This window comes from Rhinatrema bivittatum, chromosome 3 (assembly GCF_901001135.1).
Source record: "Rhinatrema bivittatum chromosome 3, aRhiBiv1.1, whole genome shotgun sequence".
Taxonomy (NCBI): Eukaryota; Metazoa; Chordata; class Amphibia; order Gymnophiona; family Rhinatrematidae; genus Rhinatrema; species Rhinatrema bivittatum.
The window spans coordinates 290,386,783-290,407,544 of NC_042617.1; the positions used below are offsets into that span (position 1 = coordinate 290,386,783).

Sequence of the window (20,762 nt, forward strand, 5' to 3'; positions counted from 1 at the left end):
GTCAGATGGAGAAAGATTTGTTTTTTTAAAAAGAGGTTTAAGTATTGCCAGTTTGAGTTGATCTGGTACAAGACCCTGAGCTAGGGAGCAATTTATGACGTCTGCTAGTGGCTTGGCAATGATATTTGGGATGGAACGAAGCAGGTTGGATGGAATGTGGTCTGCTGGGTGCGAGGAGGGTTTAGTTTTCTATTTCTAGCGAAGAAGTTGATTTGAAGGAGACTAGAGATGAGTTTCGTTGATGGCTTGTGGGGAGAGTAGAGGGGGATGGTGGAAAGGGCGTCGTGAAGGGCGAGATGAGACTGGAAATTTTTTTTCTCAAAATAGTCGGCCAATTCATTGGCTTTACTGGAGGCTTGGTCATCTGGAATGAGAGGTGTGGACGGTTTGGTGAGGGCTGAAATGTAGGAGAACAATGCTCTGGAATCGAAAATGAAGTGATAAATTTTTTTAGAGAAGAATTCTTTCTTTGTTCTGTTGATGACGTTCCTGTAAGCATTTAAGCAGGATTTGTAGGCGGCTAGGGTGGTTGTGGAGGGGTTTTTATGCCAGCTATATTCTTTTTTTCTGAGGTTCTGTTTGGTGGACTTCAGTTCCGGTGTAAACCAAGGTTTCCTGTTGTCCCTCTCCGGATGAGGAGTTTTGGTGATCTTTGGGCAGGTTCGTTCAGCTACCTTGCTGGTGATGTTGATCCAAAACCCGGTCACACTGTTGGCGTCAGACAGGTCAAGTTGGTCTAGTTCACTGGAGAGCTGTGTGCTTATATGGATGTGCACACGCCGCCTTTACCATTTAAAGGGGGGGGGGGGGAGATTCTGCTAGGCACGCCTGCCAACACAAATACTCATCTCCCCAGTTCATCCATGTAAAGGATAGGACATCCTAACAACCCTATTTAACCTTCCTCCCTTTTACCCTAATAGCCCTGACCCTTCAAACCCCGCCGACTAACCCTGTTTTTTTTATTTTAAAACTTACCCGCCATCCATAGCAGAAGTAAAGTTACGTGGTAGGGACCCTTTCAAGTGACCTTCCCGGAGCACCCATGTCCCGCACATGTCCCTTTTTTGTAAAAAAAAACAAAAAAACCCCAACTTTTTGGACGCATATCTCTCGGCTTCGGCATGTGTAGCCCTTTTAAAATTCACCTGAAAGCCCCCAGTACAATAAAAGGTATGTTGCTGAATTAGATTAACAGAAAAACTGGAATTTCATCTGCTTCTCCTGTGATAACTCATTTAAAAGGCATTTCTTCTCTATGATCATACAAAATGTGATTTGGGAAATTTTTTTTTTTTGCTTGCTGCTGTAACTCATTGCCTCCCTCAACTATTGCTTGAGCCAGCCAATATCTCACAAGGAAGGCTGGGTAGACCAAACAAAATGGTAATTTCATGAAAGTCCCATAAAAGCCCAGTTTTTCATCGAGCCCTCTCCCTGGGGGGAGGGGGGAGAAGTAATCTGTGTGTGGGCACAGCCTGTGGATACCTCAGTACTGTAAGAGGAGCCCCACGCTAGTCTCTCTGGCTCCTCCACATCATCAGCACAGTACAGTATCGCAATTCCAGCAACCTTTTTTTTTTTCATTTCATAGAAACATAGAAATGATGACAGAAGAAGACCAAACAGCCCATCCAGTCTGCCCAGCAAGTTTCGCACTTTTTTTTTTCTCATACTTATCTGTTACGCTTGGCTCTTAGTAACCTTTTGGTTCTATTTCCCTTCCACCCCCCACCATTAATGTAGAGAGCAGTGTTGGAGCTGCATCTAAGTGAAATATCTAGCTTAATTAGGGGTAGTAACCGCCGCAATAAGCAAGCTACACCCATACTTATTTGTTTACCCAGACTATGTAATTCAGTCCTTGGTTGTTGGCTGTATATAGATCCACTTTTCTTCATTCCCCCTGCCATTGAAGCAGAGAGTTATGCTGGATATGCATTGAAAGTGAAGTATCAGACTTTCTCCCCTGCCGTTGAAGCAGAGAGCTAAGCTGGATATGCACAAAGTATCAGACTTTCTCCCCTGCCAGTGAAGCAGAGAGCTATGCTGGATATGCACTGAAAAGTGAAGTATCATAAACCATTGTGGGTCATTCAGCTGCAATGCCAGTAATAAAAGTCACAGATGTAAAACTTAGACTCTTTGCATGTGAGACTGATCTGTAATTTCCAGTCCATATGGTAATAGTAATTTTTTTTTTTACCTATTTAGTTTACTGCAGAGTGACAGTAGCATAGGACATTCCACATTTTTTTTTCCTAATTGGCCTCATCAGTAGACTGCTATTAACTTCTTTGATCAATATGGGAAACATATCCTGAGCTTTGTAATCTATTTTCAGCCACACTGGCACAAGAGAAACCTATATACAGTAAATTTATTTATTTAAAGGGTCTTTTATACTGATATTAGTCGAAACATCATATTGGTTCACATAGAACTATAGGGAGGAAATTACAAAAAACAGGGGAGTGGGTAAGGGGTACAACGAACCAATAGTAAAGCAAGGAAAGCACAGGAACAAATCAGAGAACTATGAGATCTCACCGTACCCAAGTGACCCACTGTCAGCAAGAGTACATAAGGTGGTGCAGCTCATAATATCCTGCGGTGCAAACTAACTTCTAACAATATTCTCTGCATTTTTTTGTCCAGACATTTTATTTTTTTACAGGCCCTATCAGGGTGTTACTCTGGATCACTCATGCTCAAAACACACCTCAGTCAGCCGAGTACTGAAACAAACTGATACCAGCAGTTACTTTAGGACCTCAGCCCCGCGGTACAAAATCCTTTTTTAATATCTGCAGTATAAGGCCAGTGAAAGGGAATTAGGCGCCTTAGGTGAACCTTCAGCCTTGCACGCCCTCTCCCCCTCTACATACCACCACACCAAGTAATCTTTGTAAGTTAATATTGTACACATTAGTATGACTACAAATTATGTATGTTTAAAGATTTATTTTCTATAGAAAAGGAGAACATACTGGTTTATAACACAGTAGATAATAGCATCACAAGACCAGGTGGACCATGCAGTCTGCCCAGTTTTGCCATTCCAGCTGCCAGTCATAGAAGCGGAGGTATTGTTAGGTAATTGAAAGAGTTGAGGCTTGGGCCCCCTCCTGAGATTTTGATTATTAAACTCAAGAGTCATGACAAGTCCCCGTCTATGCCAAGAAAAATCCCGTAAATGCACAGAACAAGCATGTAACCGAGATCCTGCTGGCTTTTTAATGTGCACCAATCACACAGGAAGAGTCCAAGGGTGATAAACCACACCAGCTGATTCTTACCTGATCGATGATGTGCTGCCAGTTTCTTAGCAGCTCTGCTCCTTATTTTCACAAAATTAATGAACCCTCCAGCGCCTCACTCCATATAACAAAAAAATAAACTTCATATGGAACATACAATAATTTAGCACTGAAAATTACATTCCAATCATGGGATTCTAATTGAAATGATTAAATTTGATTTTCCGCTTAATCAGTGAAAGGAAAATTGTTCTTACCTGCTAATTTTCGTTCCTGGAATAGCACAGATCAGTCCAGACAAGTGGGTTTTGCATCCCGACCAGCAGATGGAGGGAGAGAATATAAATTTTTCAAGCACTGCTACTTAACCGAGAGTGTCACCTGTAGTCCCTCAGCACTGACCTGTACCCAAGCCAAGATGTCTATGCCCCAAAACCAAAAGATTTCTATCTGGGGTGAGCAGAGAATCAAAGTTGGAGCCTCCTACAAACCTAGAATCCCAACATCTCCAACAAAAGCAATGAAAACTTCCAACCCTAACTGTTTAACACATTTACAATCTTTGCAAATACAGCATTACCATCATCCTGAAGGTCTTTTGAAAAACATAGGGGACGGGCCTCTGGACTGATCTGTGGTATTCCAGGAACAAAAATTAGCAGGTAAGAACCAATTTTCCTTTCCTGTTCAAATACCAGGTCAGTCCAGACAAGTGAGATGTACCCAAGTCCCTCTACATTGGGCAGGAAACTGAAAGACCCACTTGCAAAACACTTTCTCCAAACATCACTTCTTCTGGTGCCCAAACATCCAGGCGGTAATGTTTGGTAAAAGTGTGCAGGGAAGACCATGTCACCACCCAACAAATCTCTTGCGGAGATACCAGCTGACACTCCACCTAGGAGGCTGCTTGCGTCCTAGTAGAATGTGCCCACAAGCCCTCTGGAACTGACTGACCCTTACATAGATAGGCCGAAAAAAATTGCTTCCTTCAACCGTCTCACAGTTGTACTCTTATAAGCTTTACATCCTTTCTTTGCTCCACTAAAGAAAACAAAAAGATGATCCGACCTCCGAAAGTCCTTGGTGATCTTAAGATATCGCATCAGAGCCCAACAAATATCCAACAAGTGAAGCTGCTTTGCTTGCGGCGTATCTGACGTCAGGTGCAGAATACCAGCAACTCCACCATCTTGTTGAGATAAAACGAGGATACGGGGGCGCGCTGACGTCACCGGCGGGAATGGTCGCTTAGCCCGCGAGCTCCCGGCTATATACCTTAGCGAGCGATCAAACCCACGTTTTTCGACCCCGAACTGCTACTCTTTCAAGCGCAGCCAGCCGCCCACCACCTAGAGATGGCGAATTTGAAATCGGGCTGCGATTTGCAGCGTTTCAGCTACGCGAAATCGGGGCAGGGTAATATGGAATCCGCGCCGGGCACGGAGGTAGGCCTCAGTGAGGATAACGCGGCGGAGCACCCGGCCCCGGAAGCAATCTCCGACCTGCCGTCGCGGGCAGAGATGAGAGATTGGTTTATAGGGCTAAGGGCAGACATGAAAAAACATAAAACAGACCTGATGCAGCATATGGACGAGCTGCGAGAGGATTTAGCTGCCCTTGGCAATCGCGTGGACGAGCTGGATACTAAGGTGGAGGGCCATGCGGACACGCTCCACAAAATGGCCGACGCGCTGCATTCAACTATGGGAGATCAGGCACAACTTGCTGATAAGGTGGAGGACCTTGAGAACAGGTCCCGCCGAAACAACCTGCGCATCCGGGGAGTGCCTGAGGGAGACAACTATATGAACTGTGAGTCTGTGGTGCAAAAAATTTTTCGCCATATTATGAAGGAACCTGCTATAGAGGAGGAGGGGGCTACAGAGGGGAGCACTAGCTTTCGCATCGAGAGAGCGCATAGGGCCCTGGGGCCCAAGAAGTCGGAAAGACCCCGTGACATCTTGGTATGTCTGCTGACTTTCAAAGAAAAAGAGCAGCTGTATGAGAGGGCTCGTACACAGCGTGAGTGGGTATGGGAAGGACATAAAATTAGCTTCTTCAATGATCTAGCAGCCTCCACGTTGCGTAAGCGTTTCGACTTCCGCCCGATTACTAGCACCCTGAGGGACCGGAATATCCGATATAAATGGACCTTTCCTTTTGGACTACAGTTTGAGTACAAAGGAACCATTTTCCGGGTCCGTACCTTAGAAGAGGCGTCAGAGGTCTTTGCTAAGAACCAGCTGCCTATCCCTCCGGTCACTGCCTCCGCCACCCCACAATTGTCCAACCTGCCGAAGACCCCGCGCTGGCAGCGAGTAGGAAATAAACGTCGACTGGAAAGGCAGGGACGGACACCGCCTGGAACCTGGCAGACTCCTGCAGCAGGCCCAACAGGCTGAAGGGCCTAGTGACTTTCCTTCCTTAATTAGGATTGCAGGTTTTTTGGGTGACCTATCCTTTTACATGCTGTTCGGGTTGTGTTAGCACTGTTTTACTGTATGTGGGTTTGATCGCCCCTTGGTGGGCATTATTTTTCGTGTTATGGCCGGGGAGTGACCTTTTTCTCGCTGGTTACTAGGACCCCCGGTTATTGGAGCTATCCCAATGGGGGATATACAGGGCGAAGGAGGGGGGGGGGGAGGGGGGCGGGTTGGGGGGATTTTTTGGCATCCATGTGCCCAGGGGGAAATGTTTGGTATTGTCCATATGTTGGGGAGGCACGAGATGGAGATAGAGCCTTGTTCAGGTGGTGTGGTGTACACCACTCTTTAAGATTCGTTCCATGGCGCTGAAAATTTGGTCCCTGAACGTGAAGGGACTTAATACCCCTATGAAACGCCAGCATCTATTTAGAGACCTTCGACGCCAAAACGTAGATATTGCGCTCATTCAGGAGACGCACACTAGGAAACGCCATGAGCATCTATTGTGCTTTACAGGGTTCCCACACACTTATCTTGCCGCTAGTTCACCCACCTCTAAATATGCAGGGGTGGGTATCCTGGTCGCTCAATCTGTCATTTTTGAATATAAATCGCACCTTGCAGATCCTGAGGGACGGTACATCTTATTGAAACTGCAGATGGATGGTCGTTTGTATACTATAGCTAGTATGTACGCGCCTAACGTGGACCAGCATCTCTTTTTTACAAAGATGGAGGATGTCTTGTCCACGTATGCAGAGGGAATATTAATTTGGGGCGGGGATCACAATGTAGTGCAGAATCCTAGATTAGACACCTCTAGCTCCCGAAAGACAGGGTGTTGGAAATCTATCGCCTCATTAAAGGCTATAAAGCATGGGTGGAGTCTTCTCGATATATGGCGACAGAGGAACCCCACGGCCCGAACTTACACGTTCTATTCTAACCCTCATAATACTTATTCACGTTTGGATTTTTTGTTAGTGGACAAGGGGGTTCAGAATCAGGTGCTGGACACTGACATTGGAGCCATCACCTGGTCCGATCATGCTCCCGTGTGGCTTACACTTGGCTTGCGGGACCCTGAACCGGGCTGTAGGTTTTGGCGCCTTAGAGAAGAATTGCTCCGGGACCCTGGCCATGGGGAGACTTTGGCTGCCCACCTGCGAAACTATCTGGCTCTGAATAAGGGAACGGTGAGTGACGCTGGGATTTATTGGGAGGGGTCCAAAGCGGTTATGAGAGGGCATTTAATAGCCCTATCCTCAGCTTTACGGAAACTTAGAGATGCGAAGCGCAATGCCCTCCTAGCCGATATTGCGTTCCTGACTCGTGAACATTCACGTCGCCAGACACATGCCATTCTCGCTCGCCTTAGGCTCAAGCGTACTGAATTGCAATTACTGGATACGGAGCAGATCACTCATGCGCTGCTTAGGGCCAAACAACGCTATTATGAGGGGAACAATAAGGCTGGCCGGTTCTTAGCCAGGTTACTTAAACAACGTAATTACGCGACCCTCATAGCCAAGATACGGGATCGGTCGGGAGCTATACTGACTGAGACTAAAGATATTCGCCGGTGTTTCACTCAGTTCTACACACAGTTATATAAGGCGGACACTACCATTACAGCGACTCAAGTGGATTGCTACCTCGAGTCGATTCCACTTCCCACTTTGACTAAATCTCATCAAGCATACCTAGATGCCCCCATACAATCTATTGAGGTTCAAACGGCTATTCAGGATCTTAAGGCCGGTAAATCACCGGGGCTGGATGGCTTTTCCGGCGGTTATTATAAAAAGTTTACTACTCAACTAGTGGGCCCCTTGACTGACTACTTTAATGGACTACGGGAGGGAGCTTTCTTACCTCCGCATTCTAACGTGGCGGGCATAACTGTTATCCCAAAGCCGGGCCGGGATCCCACGCAGTGTGGTTCGTACCGCCCTATCTCATTGCTTAATGTAGACTTAAAAATTTTGGCGAAGGTACTGGCCGCCAGGCTTAATACTGTTCTCCCTCTATTAGTACACAGTGATCAGGTTGGATTTATACCCCATAGGATGGCCGCTGACAATGTTCGCAAAGTGATTGATGCGATCTGGTGGGCCACTACTGCAAAAGTCCCGATGGTATTAATGGCTATAGATGCCGAAAAGGCATTCGATTTGGTCCATTGGGACTTTTTGTTTGCCACGCTGGAGAAAATGTCTTTCGGACCGGGGTTCTTGTGCTGGATTCACTGCCTCTACCAGGCACCAGGCGCGAGAATTAAGGTTAATGGACAGTATGGGGAATTGTTTTCGGTCAACCGGGGCACACGACAGGGATGCCCCCTGTCGCCCTTGTTGTTCGCATTGTTCTTGGAGCCATTGGCGACTAGGGTGCGTCTCTCCACCTCCATTACTGGAATACCCATGCAGCCCACTCCTATGAAGATTTCCCTCTTCGCAGATGACATTCTCCTCTCACTCACACATCCGCTGGCTTCCGTTGCTGGGGTCACGGAGGAGTTGCAGGAATATAGTGAGGCGTCCGGATTTAAGGTTAACATGGACAAAACGGAAATTTTAAACATAACTGCTCCTTCGGCGGTTATGGGTGAGCTGGCGCGCCTATACCCCTTTCGGGTAACCCACAAAGTGTTAAAATATTTGGGAGTCCATCTTGGGGCGAACCTCTCTGACTTATTTCGCCTTAACTATATGCCGTTGTTGCGCCGGCTCAGGCAGGATCTCCATCTCTGGGATAGGGGACAACACTCGTGGTTGGGGAGGGTTGCCATCATTAAAATGAATGTTGTACCTCGTTTCTTGTATTTTTTCCATACCATCCCTATATTTATCTCAGCTGCAATACTTCGATCCTGGCAGAAGATACTCTTCGACTTCATTTGGCGTAAGCGCCCTCCCAGGGTGTCGTGGCGCCTACTGTTTCAGCCTCGTGATCAGGGGGGACTCGGGGTTCCGAATCTACTTTGGCTATATGTAGCCGCCCAGCTGAAGATGATTCCTGACCTGCATAGTCGACGATCTCCTAAGCAATGGGCCGCTTTCGAGGAGCAGGTCCTTGGGGGTATGCCATTAACTGTTCTTATTTGGCAGCCGCGAACCACCTGGCCACCGATGGGATTAAAAACAGGGGCCCTGGCAACTATGCTCCGTCTCTGGGATCGTTGGAAGGTGAAGTTGGCCGGTGATCGCTACTACTACCATTCTACTGGTCTCTATGATCACTTGCAATTTCCAGCTGGACGCCAGCATGGGGTATTCAGAACCTGGCGGAGAAAAGGGATCGTCCGCATCGAACACTTGCTTAAGGGTGAGACTCTGATGACTTGGCCAGAACTACAGGCTCATTATCGTTTACCTGCTTCTGATTTTCTGGCCGGCAACCAAATGCTACACTTTCTTCGAACACCCAGAATGTTGGATTCTATTCGTAGGGGCAAGTCCCAGTTTGAACACCTCTGTGCAGCAGTTGATAAAACTAGCGGGATGATTTCTAAGCTTTACAAACTCCTCGCTGAGATTGATGGGGCACCCTTTCCACATGTGGGACAATGGGAGAGGGATTTGGGTCTGACATTGACTCCTAAGGACTGGCACTATATTTATAGACAGGCTCGTCAGTGCTCTGTCTCCGCCCTCTATTAGGAAAACTGTTACAAAATGATCACCCGCTGGTACCTTACCCCTCAACTTCTACATCGGCGATACCCCTCTCTGGACGATCAATGTTGGCGGGGTTGCGGTTATCTGGGGACCTTCTTTCACATTTGGTGGCAATGTCCAAAGGTGAGGGACCTGTGGACTGCAGTTGCCAATTGGATGGAGAGGATTCTAGGGATCTCTGGACTATACAAGGCTAGTTTTATGCTTCTCCATCACCCACCCCTTACTCTCCGAAAGAAACACACTTATTTTTGCCATCAAGTTTTTATTATCACCAGACTGGCAATCGCCCAGGCATGGAAATCAGTGAATGTACCCTCGCTGCAAGTTGTCCAACATAAAATTCATCTTTCTTGTCAGCTGGCGGCAATAACGGCGACACTTCATGCGGACATCTCCAAGTTCCAGGCCGCCTGGTCTCCTTATCTGCGTTGGGAACAACAACAGACTATGCATTAAGCTGGACCAAACCTTGAGCTGCAAGGCTTGTATTGATGTGCACCACCTTTTGTTCTTTTCTTTCCTACTGCTCTTGCCTCCTGTTTTGCTTCTCTTTTGTTATAAATACTGGACTTGGATTGTTGTTTTTTATATGAGCACATGGATGTCGGGTGGGAAGGGTGGGATTTATATTGGGTGGGGGGGAAATACGGCACTGACAATGACACTCATGTGATTGCTGTTTTGTACTGATGTGCTGTTGCACTTTTTTGTAGCCTACTGAAAAGTTTAATAAAATTATTAGTACAAAAAAAAAAAAAAAAAACGAGGATACAACCTTCGGCAGAAAGGAAGGATCCGTATGCAGCGATAACCCTGTCCGAAATATGTAGGAAAGGATCTCTGCATGAGAAGGCCTGAGCTCCGAAATTCACCTAGCCAAACAAATTGCCACCAAAAAAAGTCTTCAAGGAGAGATCCTTCAAAGACACCCATCTCAGTGGTTCAAAGGGAGATCTACAAAGCGCCTGAAGAACCATTAAGGTTCCATGATGGACACATCCTACGAATCGATGGGCGCATGTGCTTCGCCCCCTTAAGAAAACGCACAATGTCCAGATGAGACACCAACACTCGACCTACGAAAAGCCACTGGGGAAAACACGTACAGTAAAAGTCTCGCTGGGCAAGGTTAAGCCAGGTCGCCAACACTCGACCAAGAGAAGCCATGGGGAAAAACACGTACAATAGAAGTCTTGTTGGCCAAGGCTGAACCAGGGTGTCGATCCCTTCGGAGCCGAACTCCCTCCTGTGACTGAAAAACCTGTCCACCTTGACATTTCCTTAAGATGCCATGAAATCTGAGACTTGCCCCACCTGTCCCGGATGAGGGTAAAGGCCTCCACTGACAACTCCCATTCCCCTGGATCCTGCTGTTGCCTGCTGAGGTAATCTGCTTGCACATTGTCCACTCTTGCAACATGAGATGCCACTATCCCCGCCCAGTCAAACAACTCCTGGGCCTCCTGAGCCACTGGGCGACTCTTCGTCCCAACTTGAGAATTGCTGTATGCCATTGTTGATGCATTGTCTGAAAACACTTGCACTGTGCACCCCTGAATCTGCAGGAGGAAAACAAGTAATGCCCTGCAAACCACTCTTGTTTTCAATCAGTTGATTGACCAAGACACTTCCCTTGGCAACCACTGACCTTGGGTCATCTGTCCTTGACAAACCACCCCCCAACTCCTGAGGCTGGCATCTGTGGTCACTACCACTCAGTCCAGGACCTCCAGCTCCGGTCTTCTCTCCAAATTGGGACATGAAAGCCACCACAAGAGACTGGACCTGGACTCTCCCTGAAGTGGTAAGGAAAGCTGAAACTCCTCTGATAGCAGATTCCAATGGGATAAAATCCCCCTCTTGAGCAAAGCCCCCTCTGGAGCAAATGCCCATAAAACCCAGGACCTGCAAATAATCCCAGACGTTGGGCACCGAAAGTCACAATAGTTGAAGCACTTGAGCCTGCAACTTGATCACCCTCTCCGAAGTAAGAAAGACCTTGCCTAAGCGGGAATCGAAATGCTCCCTTCGATTCTCCGACGACTGGGATGGCTCCAGGTGACTCCTTGTCAGGTTTATCACCCAACCCAGAGACCTCAAGAGCTCCATGACACATTGAATTGAATGATTACACTCCAGCTCGGACTTCACTCGGTTGAGCCAGTCATCCAGGTACCGATGTATCAAGACCCCTTCCCTTCTGAGGTTCACTGCCACCACAACCATCCCCTTTCATGACAGACCATGCACTGTTGCTATCCTGAAGGGAATACTCAAAACTGGAAATGATATCCTCTCTTGATGGTCTGAACGTATGGGAATGTGCAAGTAAGCCTTCATTAAATCCAATGATGTGAAAAACTCTCCTTTGTGAACTGCTGCTATCACTGTCTGCAGCAACTCACTGACCTTCCGCAGGTTGAGAATGGGCCAAAAGGTGCCATCCTTCCTGGGAACCACGAAGTAAACGAAGTATATTCCTAGTCCTTGCTCCTTTAGGGGAACCAGGACAATGGCTTCCAGATGCTGCAGCCACTGCGAGTCCTATATTGCTGCTTGCTTGACAGGAGAAGCGCAACGGGGCCCCACATAGACCTCTGTGACTGGGTGCAAAAATTCTAAGGCATAGCCATCTCTTATCATTTCCAGAACCCATTGATCAGATGTGATCTTGGTCCACTCCTCATAAAAGAGGGCTAGTCTCCTCCCCCCCCCCCACGATGACTTCCAGAGAAGAGTGGACCAGTCTTCATTGGGAAGTCTTACCTCCTCCAGCCCCCCCTGGCCAGAATTATCTTGGGAATGTCTACGTGACCCCCACAAGGACTGGTGTCTTTTCTGAACCTTGTTTCTGCGTGGACAAGGGAGAACTAATGCAGCGAAATCTCTCAAAAGTGAGGATGTGGTGGAAAGCTCTTCTTGCCAGTCTTATCTTCGGGTAACTTGTTCCCTTTGACTCACCCAAATGCTTCATCAGCTGTTCTAACTCTTCTCCAAATTACAGCTTTCATTTAAAGGGGAGATTATACAGCTGTGCTTTAGACCACACATTCACTACCCAATTTACAACCACAGAAGTCTCCATGCTTCCACTGCGGAATCCATATTCCTGGTCAACATCCACACCATTTCATACAGGGAGTCTGCCACCTAGGTGTTATGGTTTTGAGGTGTGGGCCCTTGGTTGCTGCACGAGATGGCACCTCCCACAGGGTGGAGCCCTGCAGGGACTTGCAGTGATAGGCTAGCTCCAAGCAGAGAGACACACAGAGAAAGGTAGTCTTTATTATACTGCAACATAGATGCTAACCCGAGGAACGGGCAGTGATCCCAGCCAGAAGAGGAGATCTCTGATGGCAATGTTCCGTCTGAAAGCTGCAGAGTGGCAAGGCAGTCATACAGTCTCACCAGGTTCCGAGAGGGAGATGGGTCTGGTAGTGGTCCACGAAGCAGGGTAGGCTGAGAACCCAGGCCTAGATGGAAGGCCAATGAGAGTAGATCCAGTAGTGGTCCACGGTGCGGGGTAGGCAGAGTATCTAGGTAGAGAGAGATGAGACAATGCAGAGACAAAACTGGACAGATTACTCACTCTGATGCTGGCAGTTGAAGTAGGAGAGAACCCCCGAGGAGCAGAGGTTTGGGACGAAATAAGGCCCCCGAGGAGCAGCTACCTTAGGCGTCCTTGGTAGCAGGTAACCCTGGAGGGTGTAGAGGAGCGAGGCAAGGCCCCCGAGGAGTGGGTACCTAAGTCGTCCTGGAGCGGGGCTATACAGAGCGTCAGCGTCTGGTAACGTAACGTAAAGAGATCAGCGTAGAGGATTCCTTGCTAACTCGTATTAGGAATCATGAATGGAGTTTAAATACCAGAGCTTGTGATGTCATACGGTGGGGATGCCCCCGAGGTTCCCGCCATGGCGCACATAAAGGACCGGGCTGCACATGCGCGCGTGCCCTAGGTGACTCCAGGAGAAAGATGGCAAACGCAATCGCCCATGCCGGACTGAGAACGCTGGAGGAGTCGGCGTGGAGATGTGGAGGCAACCTTCTTCCCAAAAGGAATAGAGTCAGGCAGGAAAAAGGTGAGCAATAGAGGGTGCAGCCGTCTGCGACCGACGGGTGCAACACTAAGTCATGCCTACTTTCAACAGAGCCGCCTGCTTGGAATCAGCCGAAGATCCTGACATCTTCTCCTGAACTTTCTGTGCCAGGCACAAACAAGCTGTCTACATCTGGCTAGCACAGACTGCATCTCAAAGGCTGAAAGCCAAGACCTCAGTCTCTTCAACCGGAATTTCAACATCTGATCCTGGACATCCTTCAGCACAGCCAACCCTGCTACAGGAATGGTCACCTTCTTTATCACTTCAGTCACCACATCATCTACCTTCGGAAGTCTCCAAAGCTCCAAGGTCTCCTCCGGCAAGGGATACAACTTAGCCATAGCCCTGGCTATCTTCAGGCCTGCTTCCAGAGAATCCCACTCCCATTCAATCAATTTTTTCACCTTCTTCGGTAAAGGAAAAGCCTTTGGTGGCTGATGCAGCCCATCCAGGACAGGGTGTACCCCTTCATTGTCCAAATCCTCCTGCATGACCTTGATCCCCCTTTCCTCCAGCATCTGGGAATGAAAAGACATAGTTCTTCCATATGGAATAATCTCACCACCCTAGGATCATCCCCTTCTGTGACAGGATCCTCCTCCGCATCAGGTCCATTATCTACCAGTGCGTCCACAGGATCAATGTCCAGGTCCCCCTTGTGGACCATCCCATACACTTTCACCTTCTGAATCCTCAGCAGACTCCTCATCTTTACCTGACGGGCATCCCAGACTCAGGAGCCGAAGAAGTCCCCCTGACCTTGCTGCGTAGCTGTTCTAGGCTTTTTAGCCAAACACTGGGACTTCTGGGTGGCTAAACGATTACTCACTGCTTCCCTCTTAGCCAATTAAGCTTCATAGAGTAGTAGAACACAATCTGTGGGAAAAAATCCTCAGAACCACTGGCTCCCTTCTCCACAGCATCTTCATCTGGCTCCTCTGCTCATTCTCTATCTTCCTCAAGGCATTGCTCCACTGGAGACAGCAGGGAAGTCCCTGAACTCTCTAGCAGATGCAAGCCTCAGGCAATGAGAAGGCAACATGGTCGCAATCTCCTCCAACCCCCACCCCCCTCCCGGAGCCTTCTGCACAGGACTTGAAGAACACATTCAATGATCACTTCCAGACCCCTCTAGGGAGGTCCCTTCCTGTCCAGAGACATAGCTGGTGCACGATGAGACCCTATTGAGACGCGATCGCCTCACTCCGCAGACCTGACACACTTTCCCGTGCTCAGCGGGAGGTGTCATGCTTTTGCCGCGGTCAGTGTTAAGAATAACTTCCCCAAGAGTAGTGATCACAGTTACTCCTGCCGGAGCTGTCCCAGCACCTAGGTGCTGCCACTGAGTCGCTTGCATCTTCTCACCCTCATGGTCCCTTTCGACCGGGTGGAGTGCTTGCTGCTTGGTCTTGGCAAAGATTTTCCTTCCCAGCATATGAGGCTGCAATAAGATGCAATCATCTCAATCTGCAGACCCAACAAACTTTCCCACAGTCCACGGGTGACTATCACTCCTGCTTGCCGCGGCCAGCCCGCCAAAATGCTTTTGTGCCGTGATTACAGAGCCTTCTCGCCAGCACACAAACACCTCGACTCTGCTCCAGACCTCCAGTGATGCTGTGAAGCTGCGGGCTCCTTCTCTTAATCCCGATTCCAGCCTTAATGCTCAGAAACAACCAAACAGCCCTACTCTGCACATTGCTCTTTTTTTTTTTTTTTTTTTTTTAAAGCAACAGTGCAAAGAAGCCAAGAAAATAAATAAATACTTACCTGCTTCTGGCTGCCAGCTGAGGGAGAGAAGGCCTCAGAATGAGCGAAGGAATCAGAACCCCTGGCTGTCACCCCCTCTGGATGTTGAGCATCTCCAACCCCCTGCTTTACCTGAGAGATCGCCCACGAAGGAACCTACCACCTCAAGGAGCTCCCACGAAATCTGTTGTGCTCTTCTTCTCAATTTTTTTAAATTTTAGTTTACTTCCTAAACTCTAGAATGCAGTTTTGCACCTCTACCATCTGCTGGAGACAGATAAATACCGAGGAACTGCAGGTGACACTCTCGGTTAAGTAGCGGTGCCTGAAAAGTTGTTATTCTCTGCCTCCATCTGCTGGTCGGGATGCAAAACCCACTTGTCTGGACTGATCTGGGGTATGAACAGAAACAAGCTTTCACATCTACACAAGTCCCTTCTTCAGATATCACATCAGACATTATTCACACCTTAATGAAGCAAATTATATGGTTTCGATAGCGATGGATAACATTTTAGGCTAATACTTAGCCAGCTCCAATATAAGCCTTCATGTCTGCAGAGAATCCAGGAGCCATGCAGCTAACCAGATCACCGTGTTACATATTTCACTCACTAGAATGAAAACAAAATGCTTTTCTCTACCTTTATTGTGTAGGTGGGTTCTTTTTCTGCCTGTCTTCTAATTCCTTTTCCATTCTTTTTTTTCTTGCTCCTGCCTTCATGACTTCCTCTCCTGCCTCACGCCGACATTGATCTTTCCCATTCATTTTGTTTTCCTCCACTTATGTTCTGCCTTTAAATCTCTCCCTTTTGTCACTGTTTCTTCATTCTCTCAGTTCACTCCCCCCTCCTTCTTCACTCTCCTTCTTTCCTTCACCATCTCTTACCCTCCAGTTCCCCCTGAAACGAACATGTCAATTCCCCAACTCTCCCTTCATCTCATTGAGTTGCTTCCCCATTTATCTCCTATTTGGATCCCTTCTCTCCCAACAACACACCCCCCCCCCCTTTACTCTGGTTCTCCTACCACTCCCCATCATCCCCACACTGTCTCACCCTTCCAACCATCCCTCAACAATTTCATTTCAGTCACCCCCTCTCATGTTCTCCCATCCCATTCAGTCATTCTCTCACCCTCCCAATTATCCTGTCATGCTCCCCCATCACTCTCTGATTCACTCTCACCCAATCATCCTCTTTCATGCTCTCCCCTTATCCTGTCAGTACCCTTCCTGGCTCTCTCTCATATACTTTCCTCCATCAGTCCCTTCTGGTTCTCACAACCCCAACCCACTCATGACTCAGGTGTGTGTCTCTCCCTAACTCTTTCCCTTATCAATCACCACTGCTGGCTCTCTGTCACCACCCACCTTCCCCACCATCAACTCTGGCTCTCTGTCATTCTTCTCCCACCTATCATAACCTTAATGGACCTTTGGTCTGATCCAGTCTGGCAAGTCTTTATGTTCTTATAGCTGAGGGAAAAGAGAATGGTGGGGGGTAGGGGGGAGGAAGACTACAGCAGGGTGGACAGGAAAGTGGAGATGAGGCAGAAAGCTGCACAGGAGTGGGGTAGGGAGTGTACAATCACCAGTAAAGCCACTATCCTTTTCCCACCTCCCTCAAAAGAAATTACTAGGGGAGAGGCAGAAATACCTGGTGACTGCATTTCATCCCTGATGATGGCTGAAGGCAAAGAATGTCTTTGGAAATATCAGGTACTCCATGGAGTACACCTTTTCAATCTGGGTGCAAATATTTACAAATAAAATATACTTTAATCAGCAATATCACATTGTAGTTTTACCAGTTCTATATACAGCTCATTACAATTTAAAAAAAAAAAATCATAGTACAGAGCAAATACATTAAGAACATGCCATGCTGGGTCAGACCAAGGGTCCATCAAGCCCAGCATCCTGTTTCAAACAGTGGCCAAAACCAGGCCAAAAGAACCTGGCAAGTACCCAAAAACTAAGTCTATTCCATGTTACCATTGCTAGTAATAGCAGTGGCTATTTTCTGTCATCTCAATTAATAGCAGGTAATGGACTTCTCCAAGAACTTATCCAATCCTTTTTTTAAACACAGCTACACTAACCGCACCTACCACGTCCTCTGGCAGTAAATTCCAGAGTTTAATTGTGTGTTGGGTGAAAAAGAACTTTCTCCGATTAGTTTTAAATGTGCCACATGCTAACTTCAAGGAGTGCCTCCTAGTCTTTCTATTATCTGAAAGAGTAAATAACCGATTCACATCTACCCGTTCTAGACCTCTCATGATTTTAAACACCTCTATCATATCCACCCTTGGCCGTCTCTTATCCAAGCTGAAAAGTCCTAACCTCTTTAGTCTTTCCTCATAGGGGAGCTGTTCCATTCCCCTTATCATTTTGGTAGCCCTTCTCTGTACCTTCTCCATCGCAATTATATCTTTTTTGAGATGCGGACCAGAATAGTAAACAGTATTCAAGGTGCGGTCTCACCATGGAGCGATACAGAGGCATTATGACATTTTCCGTTTTATTCACCATTCCCTTCCTAATAATTCCAACATTATTTGCTTTTTTGACTGCCGCAGCACACTGAACCGACGATTTCAATGTGTTATCCAGTATGATGCCTAGATCTCTTTCTTGGGTGGTAGCACCTAATATGGAACCTAACATTGTGTAACTATAGCATGGGTTATTTTTCCCTATATGCATCACCTTGCACTTCTCCACATTAAATTTCATTTTGTATCATCTGCAAATTTGATTACCTCACTCGTCGTATTTCTTTCCAGATCATTTATAAATATATTGAAAAGTAAGGGTCCCAATACAGATCCCTGAGGCACTCCACTGCCCACTCCCTTCCACTCAGAAAATTGTCCATTTAATCCTACTCTCTGTTTCCTGTCTTTTAGCCAGTTTGTAATCCACAAAAGGACATCGCCGCCTATCCCATGACTTTTTATTTTTCCTAGAAGCCTCTCATGAGGAACTTTGTCAAATGCTTTCTGAAAATCCAAGTACACTACATCTACCAGTTCACCTTTATCCACATGTTTATTAACTCCTTCAAAAAAGTGAGGCAGATTTGTGAGGCAAGACTTGCCTTGGGTAAACCCATGCTGCTTTGTTCCATTAAACCATGTCTTTCTATATGTTCTGTGATTTTTAGAACACTTTCCACTATTTTTCCTGGCACTGAAGTCAGGCTAACCGGTCTGTAGTTTCCCAGATCACCCCTGGAGCCCTTTTGAAATATTGGGGTTACATTTGCTATCCTCCAGTCTTCAGGTACAATGGATGATTTTAATGATGTTACAAATTTTTACTAATAGGTCTGAAATTTCATTTTTTAGTTCCTTCTGAACTCTGGGGTGTATACAATCCAGGCCCCGTGATTTACTACTTTTCAGTTTGTCAATCAGGCCTACCACATCTTCTAGGTTCACCGTGATTTGATTCAGTCCATCTGAATCATTACCCATGAAAACCTTCTCTATTACGGGTACCTCCCCAACATCCTCTTCAGTAAACACCGAAGCAAAGAAATCATTTAATCTTTCTGCGATGGCCTCATCTTCTTTAAGTGCCCCTTTAACCCCTCGGTCATGTAACGGTCCAACTGACTCCCACACAGGCTTTCTGCTTCGGATATATTTAAAAATGTTTTTACTGTGAGTTTTTGCCTCTATGGCCAACTTCTTTTCAAATTCTCTCAGCCTGTCTTATCAATGTCTTACATTTAACTTGCCAATGTTTATGCTTTGTCCTATTTTCTTCTGTTGGATCCTTCTTCCAATTTTTGAATGAAGATCTTTTGGCTAAAATAGCTTCTTTCACCTCCCCTTTTAATCATGCCGGTAATCGTTTTGCCTTCTTTCCACCTTTCTTAATGTGTGGAATACATCTGGACTGTGTTTCTAGGATGGTATTTTTTTTAACAATGACCACGCCTCTTGCACACTTTTTACCTTTGTAGCTGCTCCTTTCAGTTTTTTTCTAACAATTTTTCTCATTTTATCAAAGTTTCCCTTTTGAAAGTTTAGCACGAGAGCTGTGGATTTGCACTGTTCCTCTTCCAGTCATTAAATAAATGTGATCATATTATGATCACTATTGCCAAGCGGCCCCACCACCGTTACCTCTCTCACCAAATCCTGTGCTCCACTGAGAATTAGATCTAAAATTGCTCCCTCTCTTGTCAGTTCCTGAACCAATTGCTCCATAAAAATGTCATTTATTCCATCCAGGAACTTTATATCTCTAGCATGCACCGATGATACATTTACCCAGTCAATATCGGGGTAATTGAAGTCTCCCATTATTACCGCACTACCAATTTGGTTAGCTTCCCTAATTTCACTGTCAGTCTCACCATCTTGCCCAGGTGGACGGTAGTCACACAAGGGATTTCTACCCATAAAGATTCAATTGTGCATTCAGTCTCATGCAGGATGTTTATCCTGTTGGACTCTGCCATCCCGGAGATAAAGCGCCACACCCCCTCCCAGGTGCTCCTCTCTGTCATTGTGATATAGTTTGCACCCCGGTATAGCACTGTCCCCTTCGTTGTCCTCCCTCCACCATATCTCTGAGATGCCAATTAAGTCTATGTCATCATGCGCTGCTATACATTCTAATTCTCCCATCTTACTTCTTAGACTTCTGGCATTAGCATACAAACATTTCAAAGTTTGTTTTCTGTTTGTATTTTCATTCTGCTTTTTAATTGATAGGGATAAGTTAGAATTTTTTAGCTCAGGTGAGTTTTTAGTTACAGGCACTTGGACTACTTTTCTAATTATTGGAACCTCACTGTCGGGATGCCCTAATTCTAATCCATCATTAGTATCCTTTGAAGATACCTCTCTCCGAACCATGTGCTGCTGAGCGACTGTCGGCTTTCCCCTTTGTTCAAGTTTAAAAGCTGCTCTCCTTTTTAAAGGTTAGCCCCAGCAGTCTGGTTCCACCCTGGTTAAGGTGGAGCCCATCTCTTCGGAAGAGACTCCCCCTCCCCCAAAAGGTTTTATGATATGCTCAATAAGAGAGAATACAACCTTACAAAAAATTAGAGACCAATGAGAATTAAATGGTATGTGCCAATTGGAAAAGGCATGGAAGGGAGTCGCAGACTGTACTATTGTTACTAGGTTACCTTCCCCATGTGGAAAATGTGAGAATGGAGCTGGTCGCTTCTCACGTATGATCTAACTTTGTGAGCCAATAAGAAATTTTTGGATTGAGATTTTTTGCAACTATTTATGACTACGTGGGGCTCATTGACCTGTGTGAAAATACAAGGCTTGGTCAATTTCAGTCTGTTATCAAAATATTCATTACCCTAGCCAGGAAGAGAATTGCAATAAAATGGAAGTCTCCCTTACTTCCACTGCACGAAGCATGGATAGCAGCTGTTATGTTGGTCCCACCATTGGAAGAAGCTTTACATGCCAGTAGAGGCTGTAAACTGAAGTTCAATAAGATCTGGAACCCAAGCATTTCACTTTAGGCTAAGGCATATGCACTATACAGATATCAGTACG

The 20,762-nt window shown here is 46.6% G+C and overlaps 1 protein-coding gene across 1 annotated transcript in view; it reads right to left on the reverse strand.

Annotated features, from left to right (window-relative positions):
- Nucleotides 1-9,661: 9,661 nt before the first annotated feature.
- The window catches only part of METTL1 (methyltransferase like 1), a 47,203-nt gene continuing 36,102 nt past the window's right edge, over nt 9,662-20,762 (reverse strand). Inside the window, exon 6 of the mRNA XM_029594931.1 lies at nt 9,662-9,795. Within this exon, the coding sequence (XP_029450791.1) occupies nt 9,673-9,795 (123 nt within the window). The 3' untranslated portion in view covers nt 9,662-9,672. The remainder of the gene's footprint in view (nt 9,796-20,762) is intronic.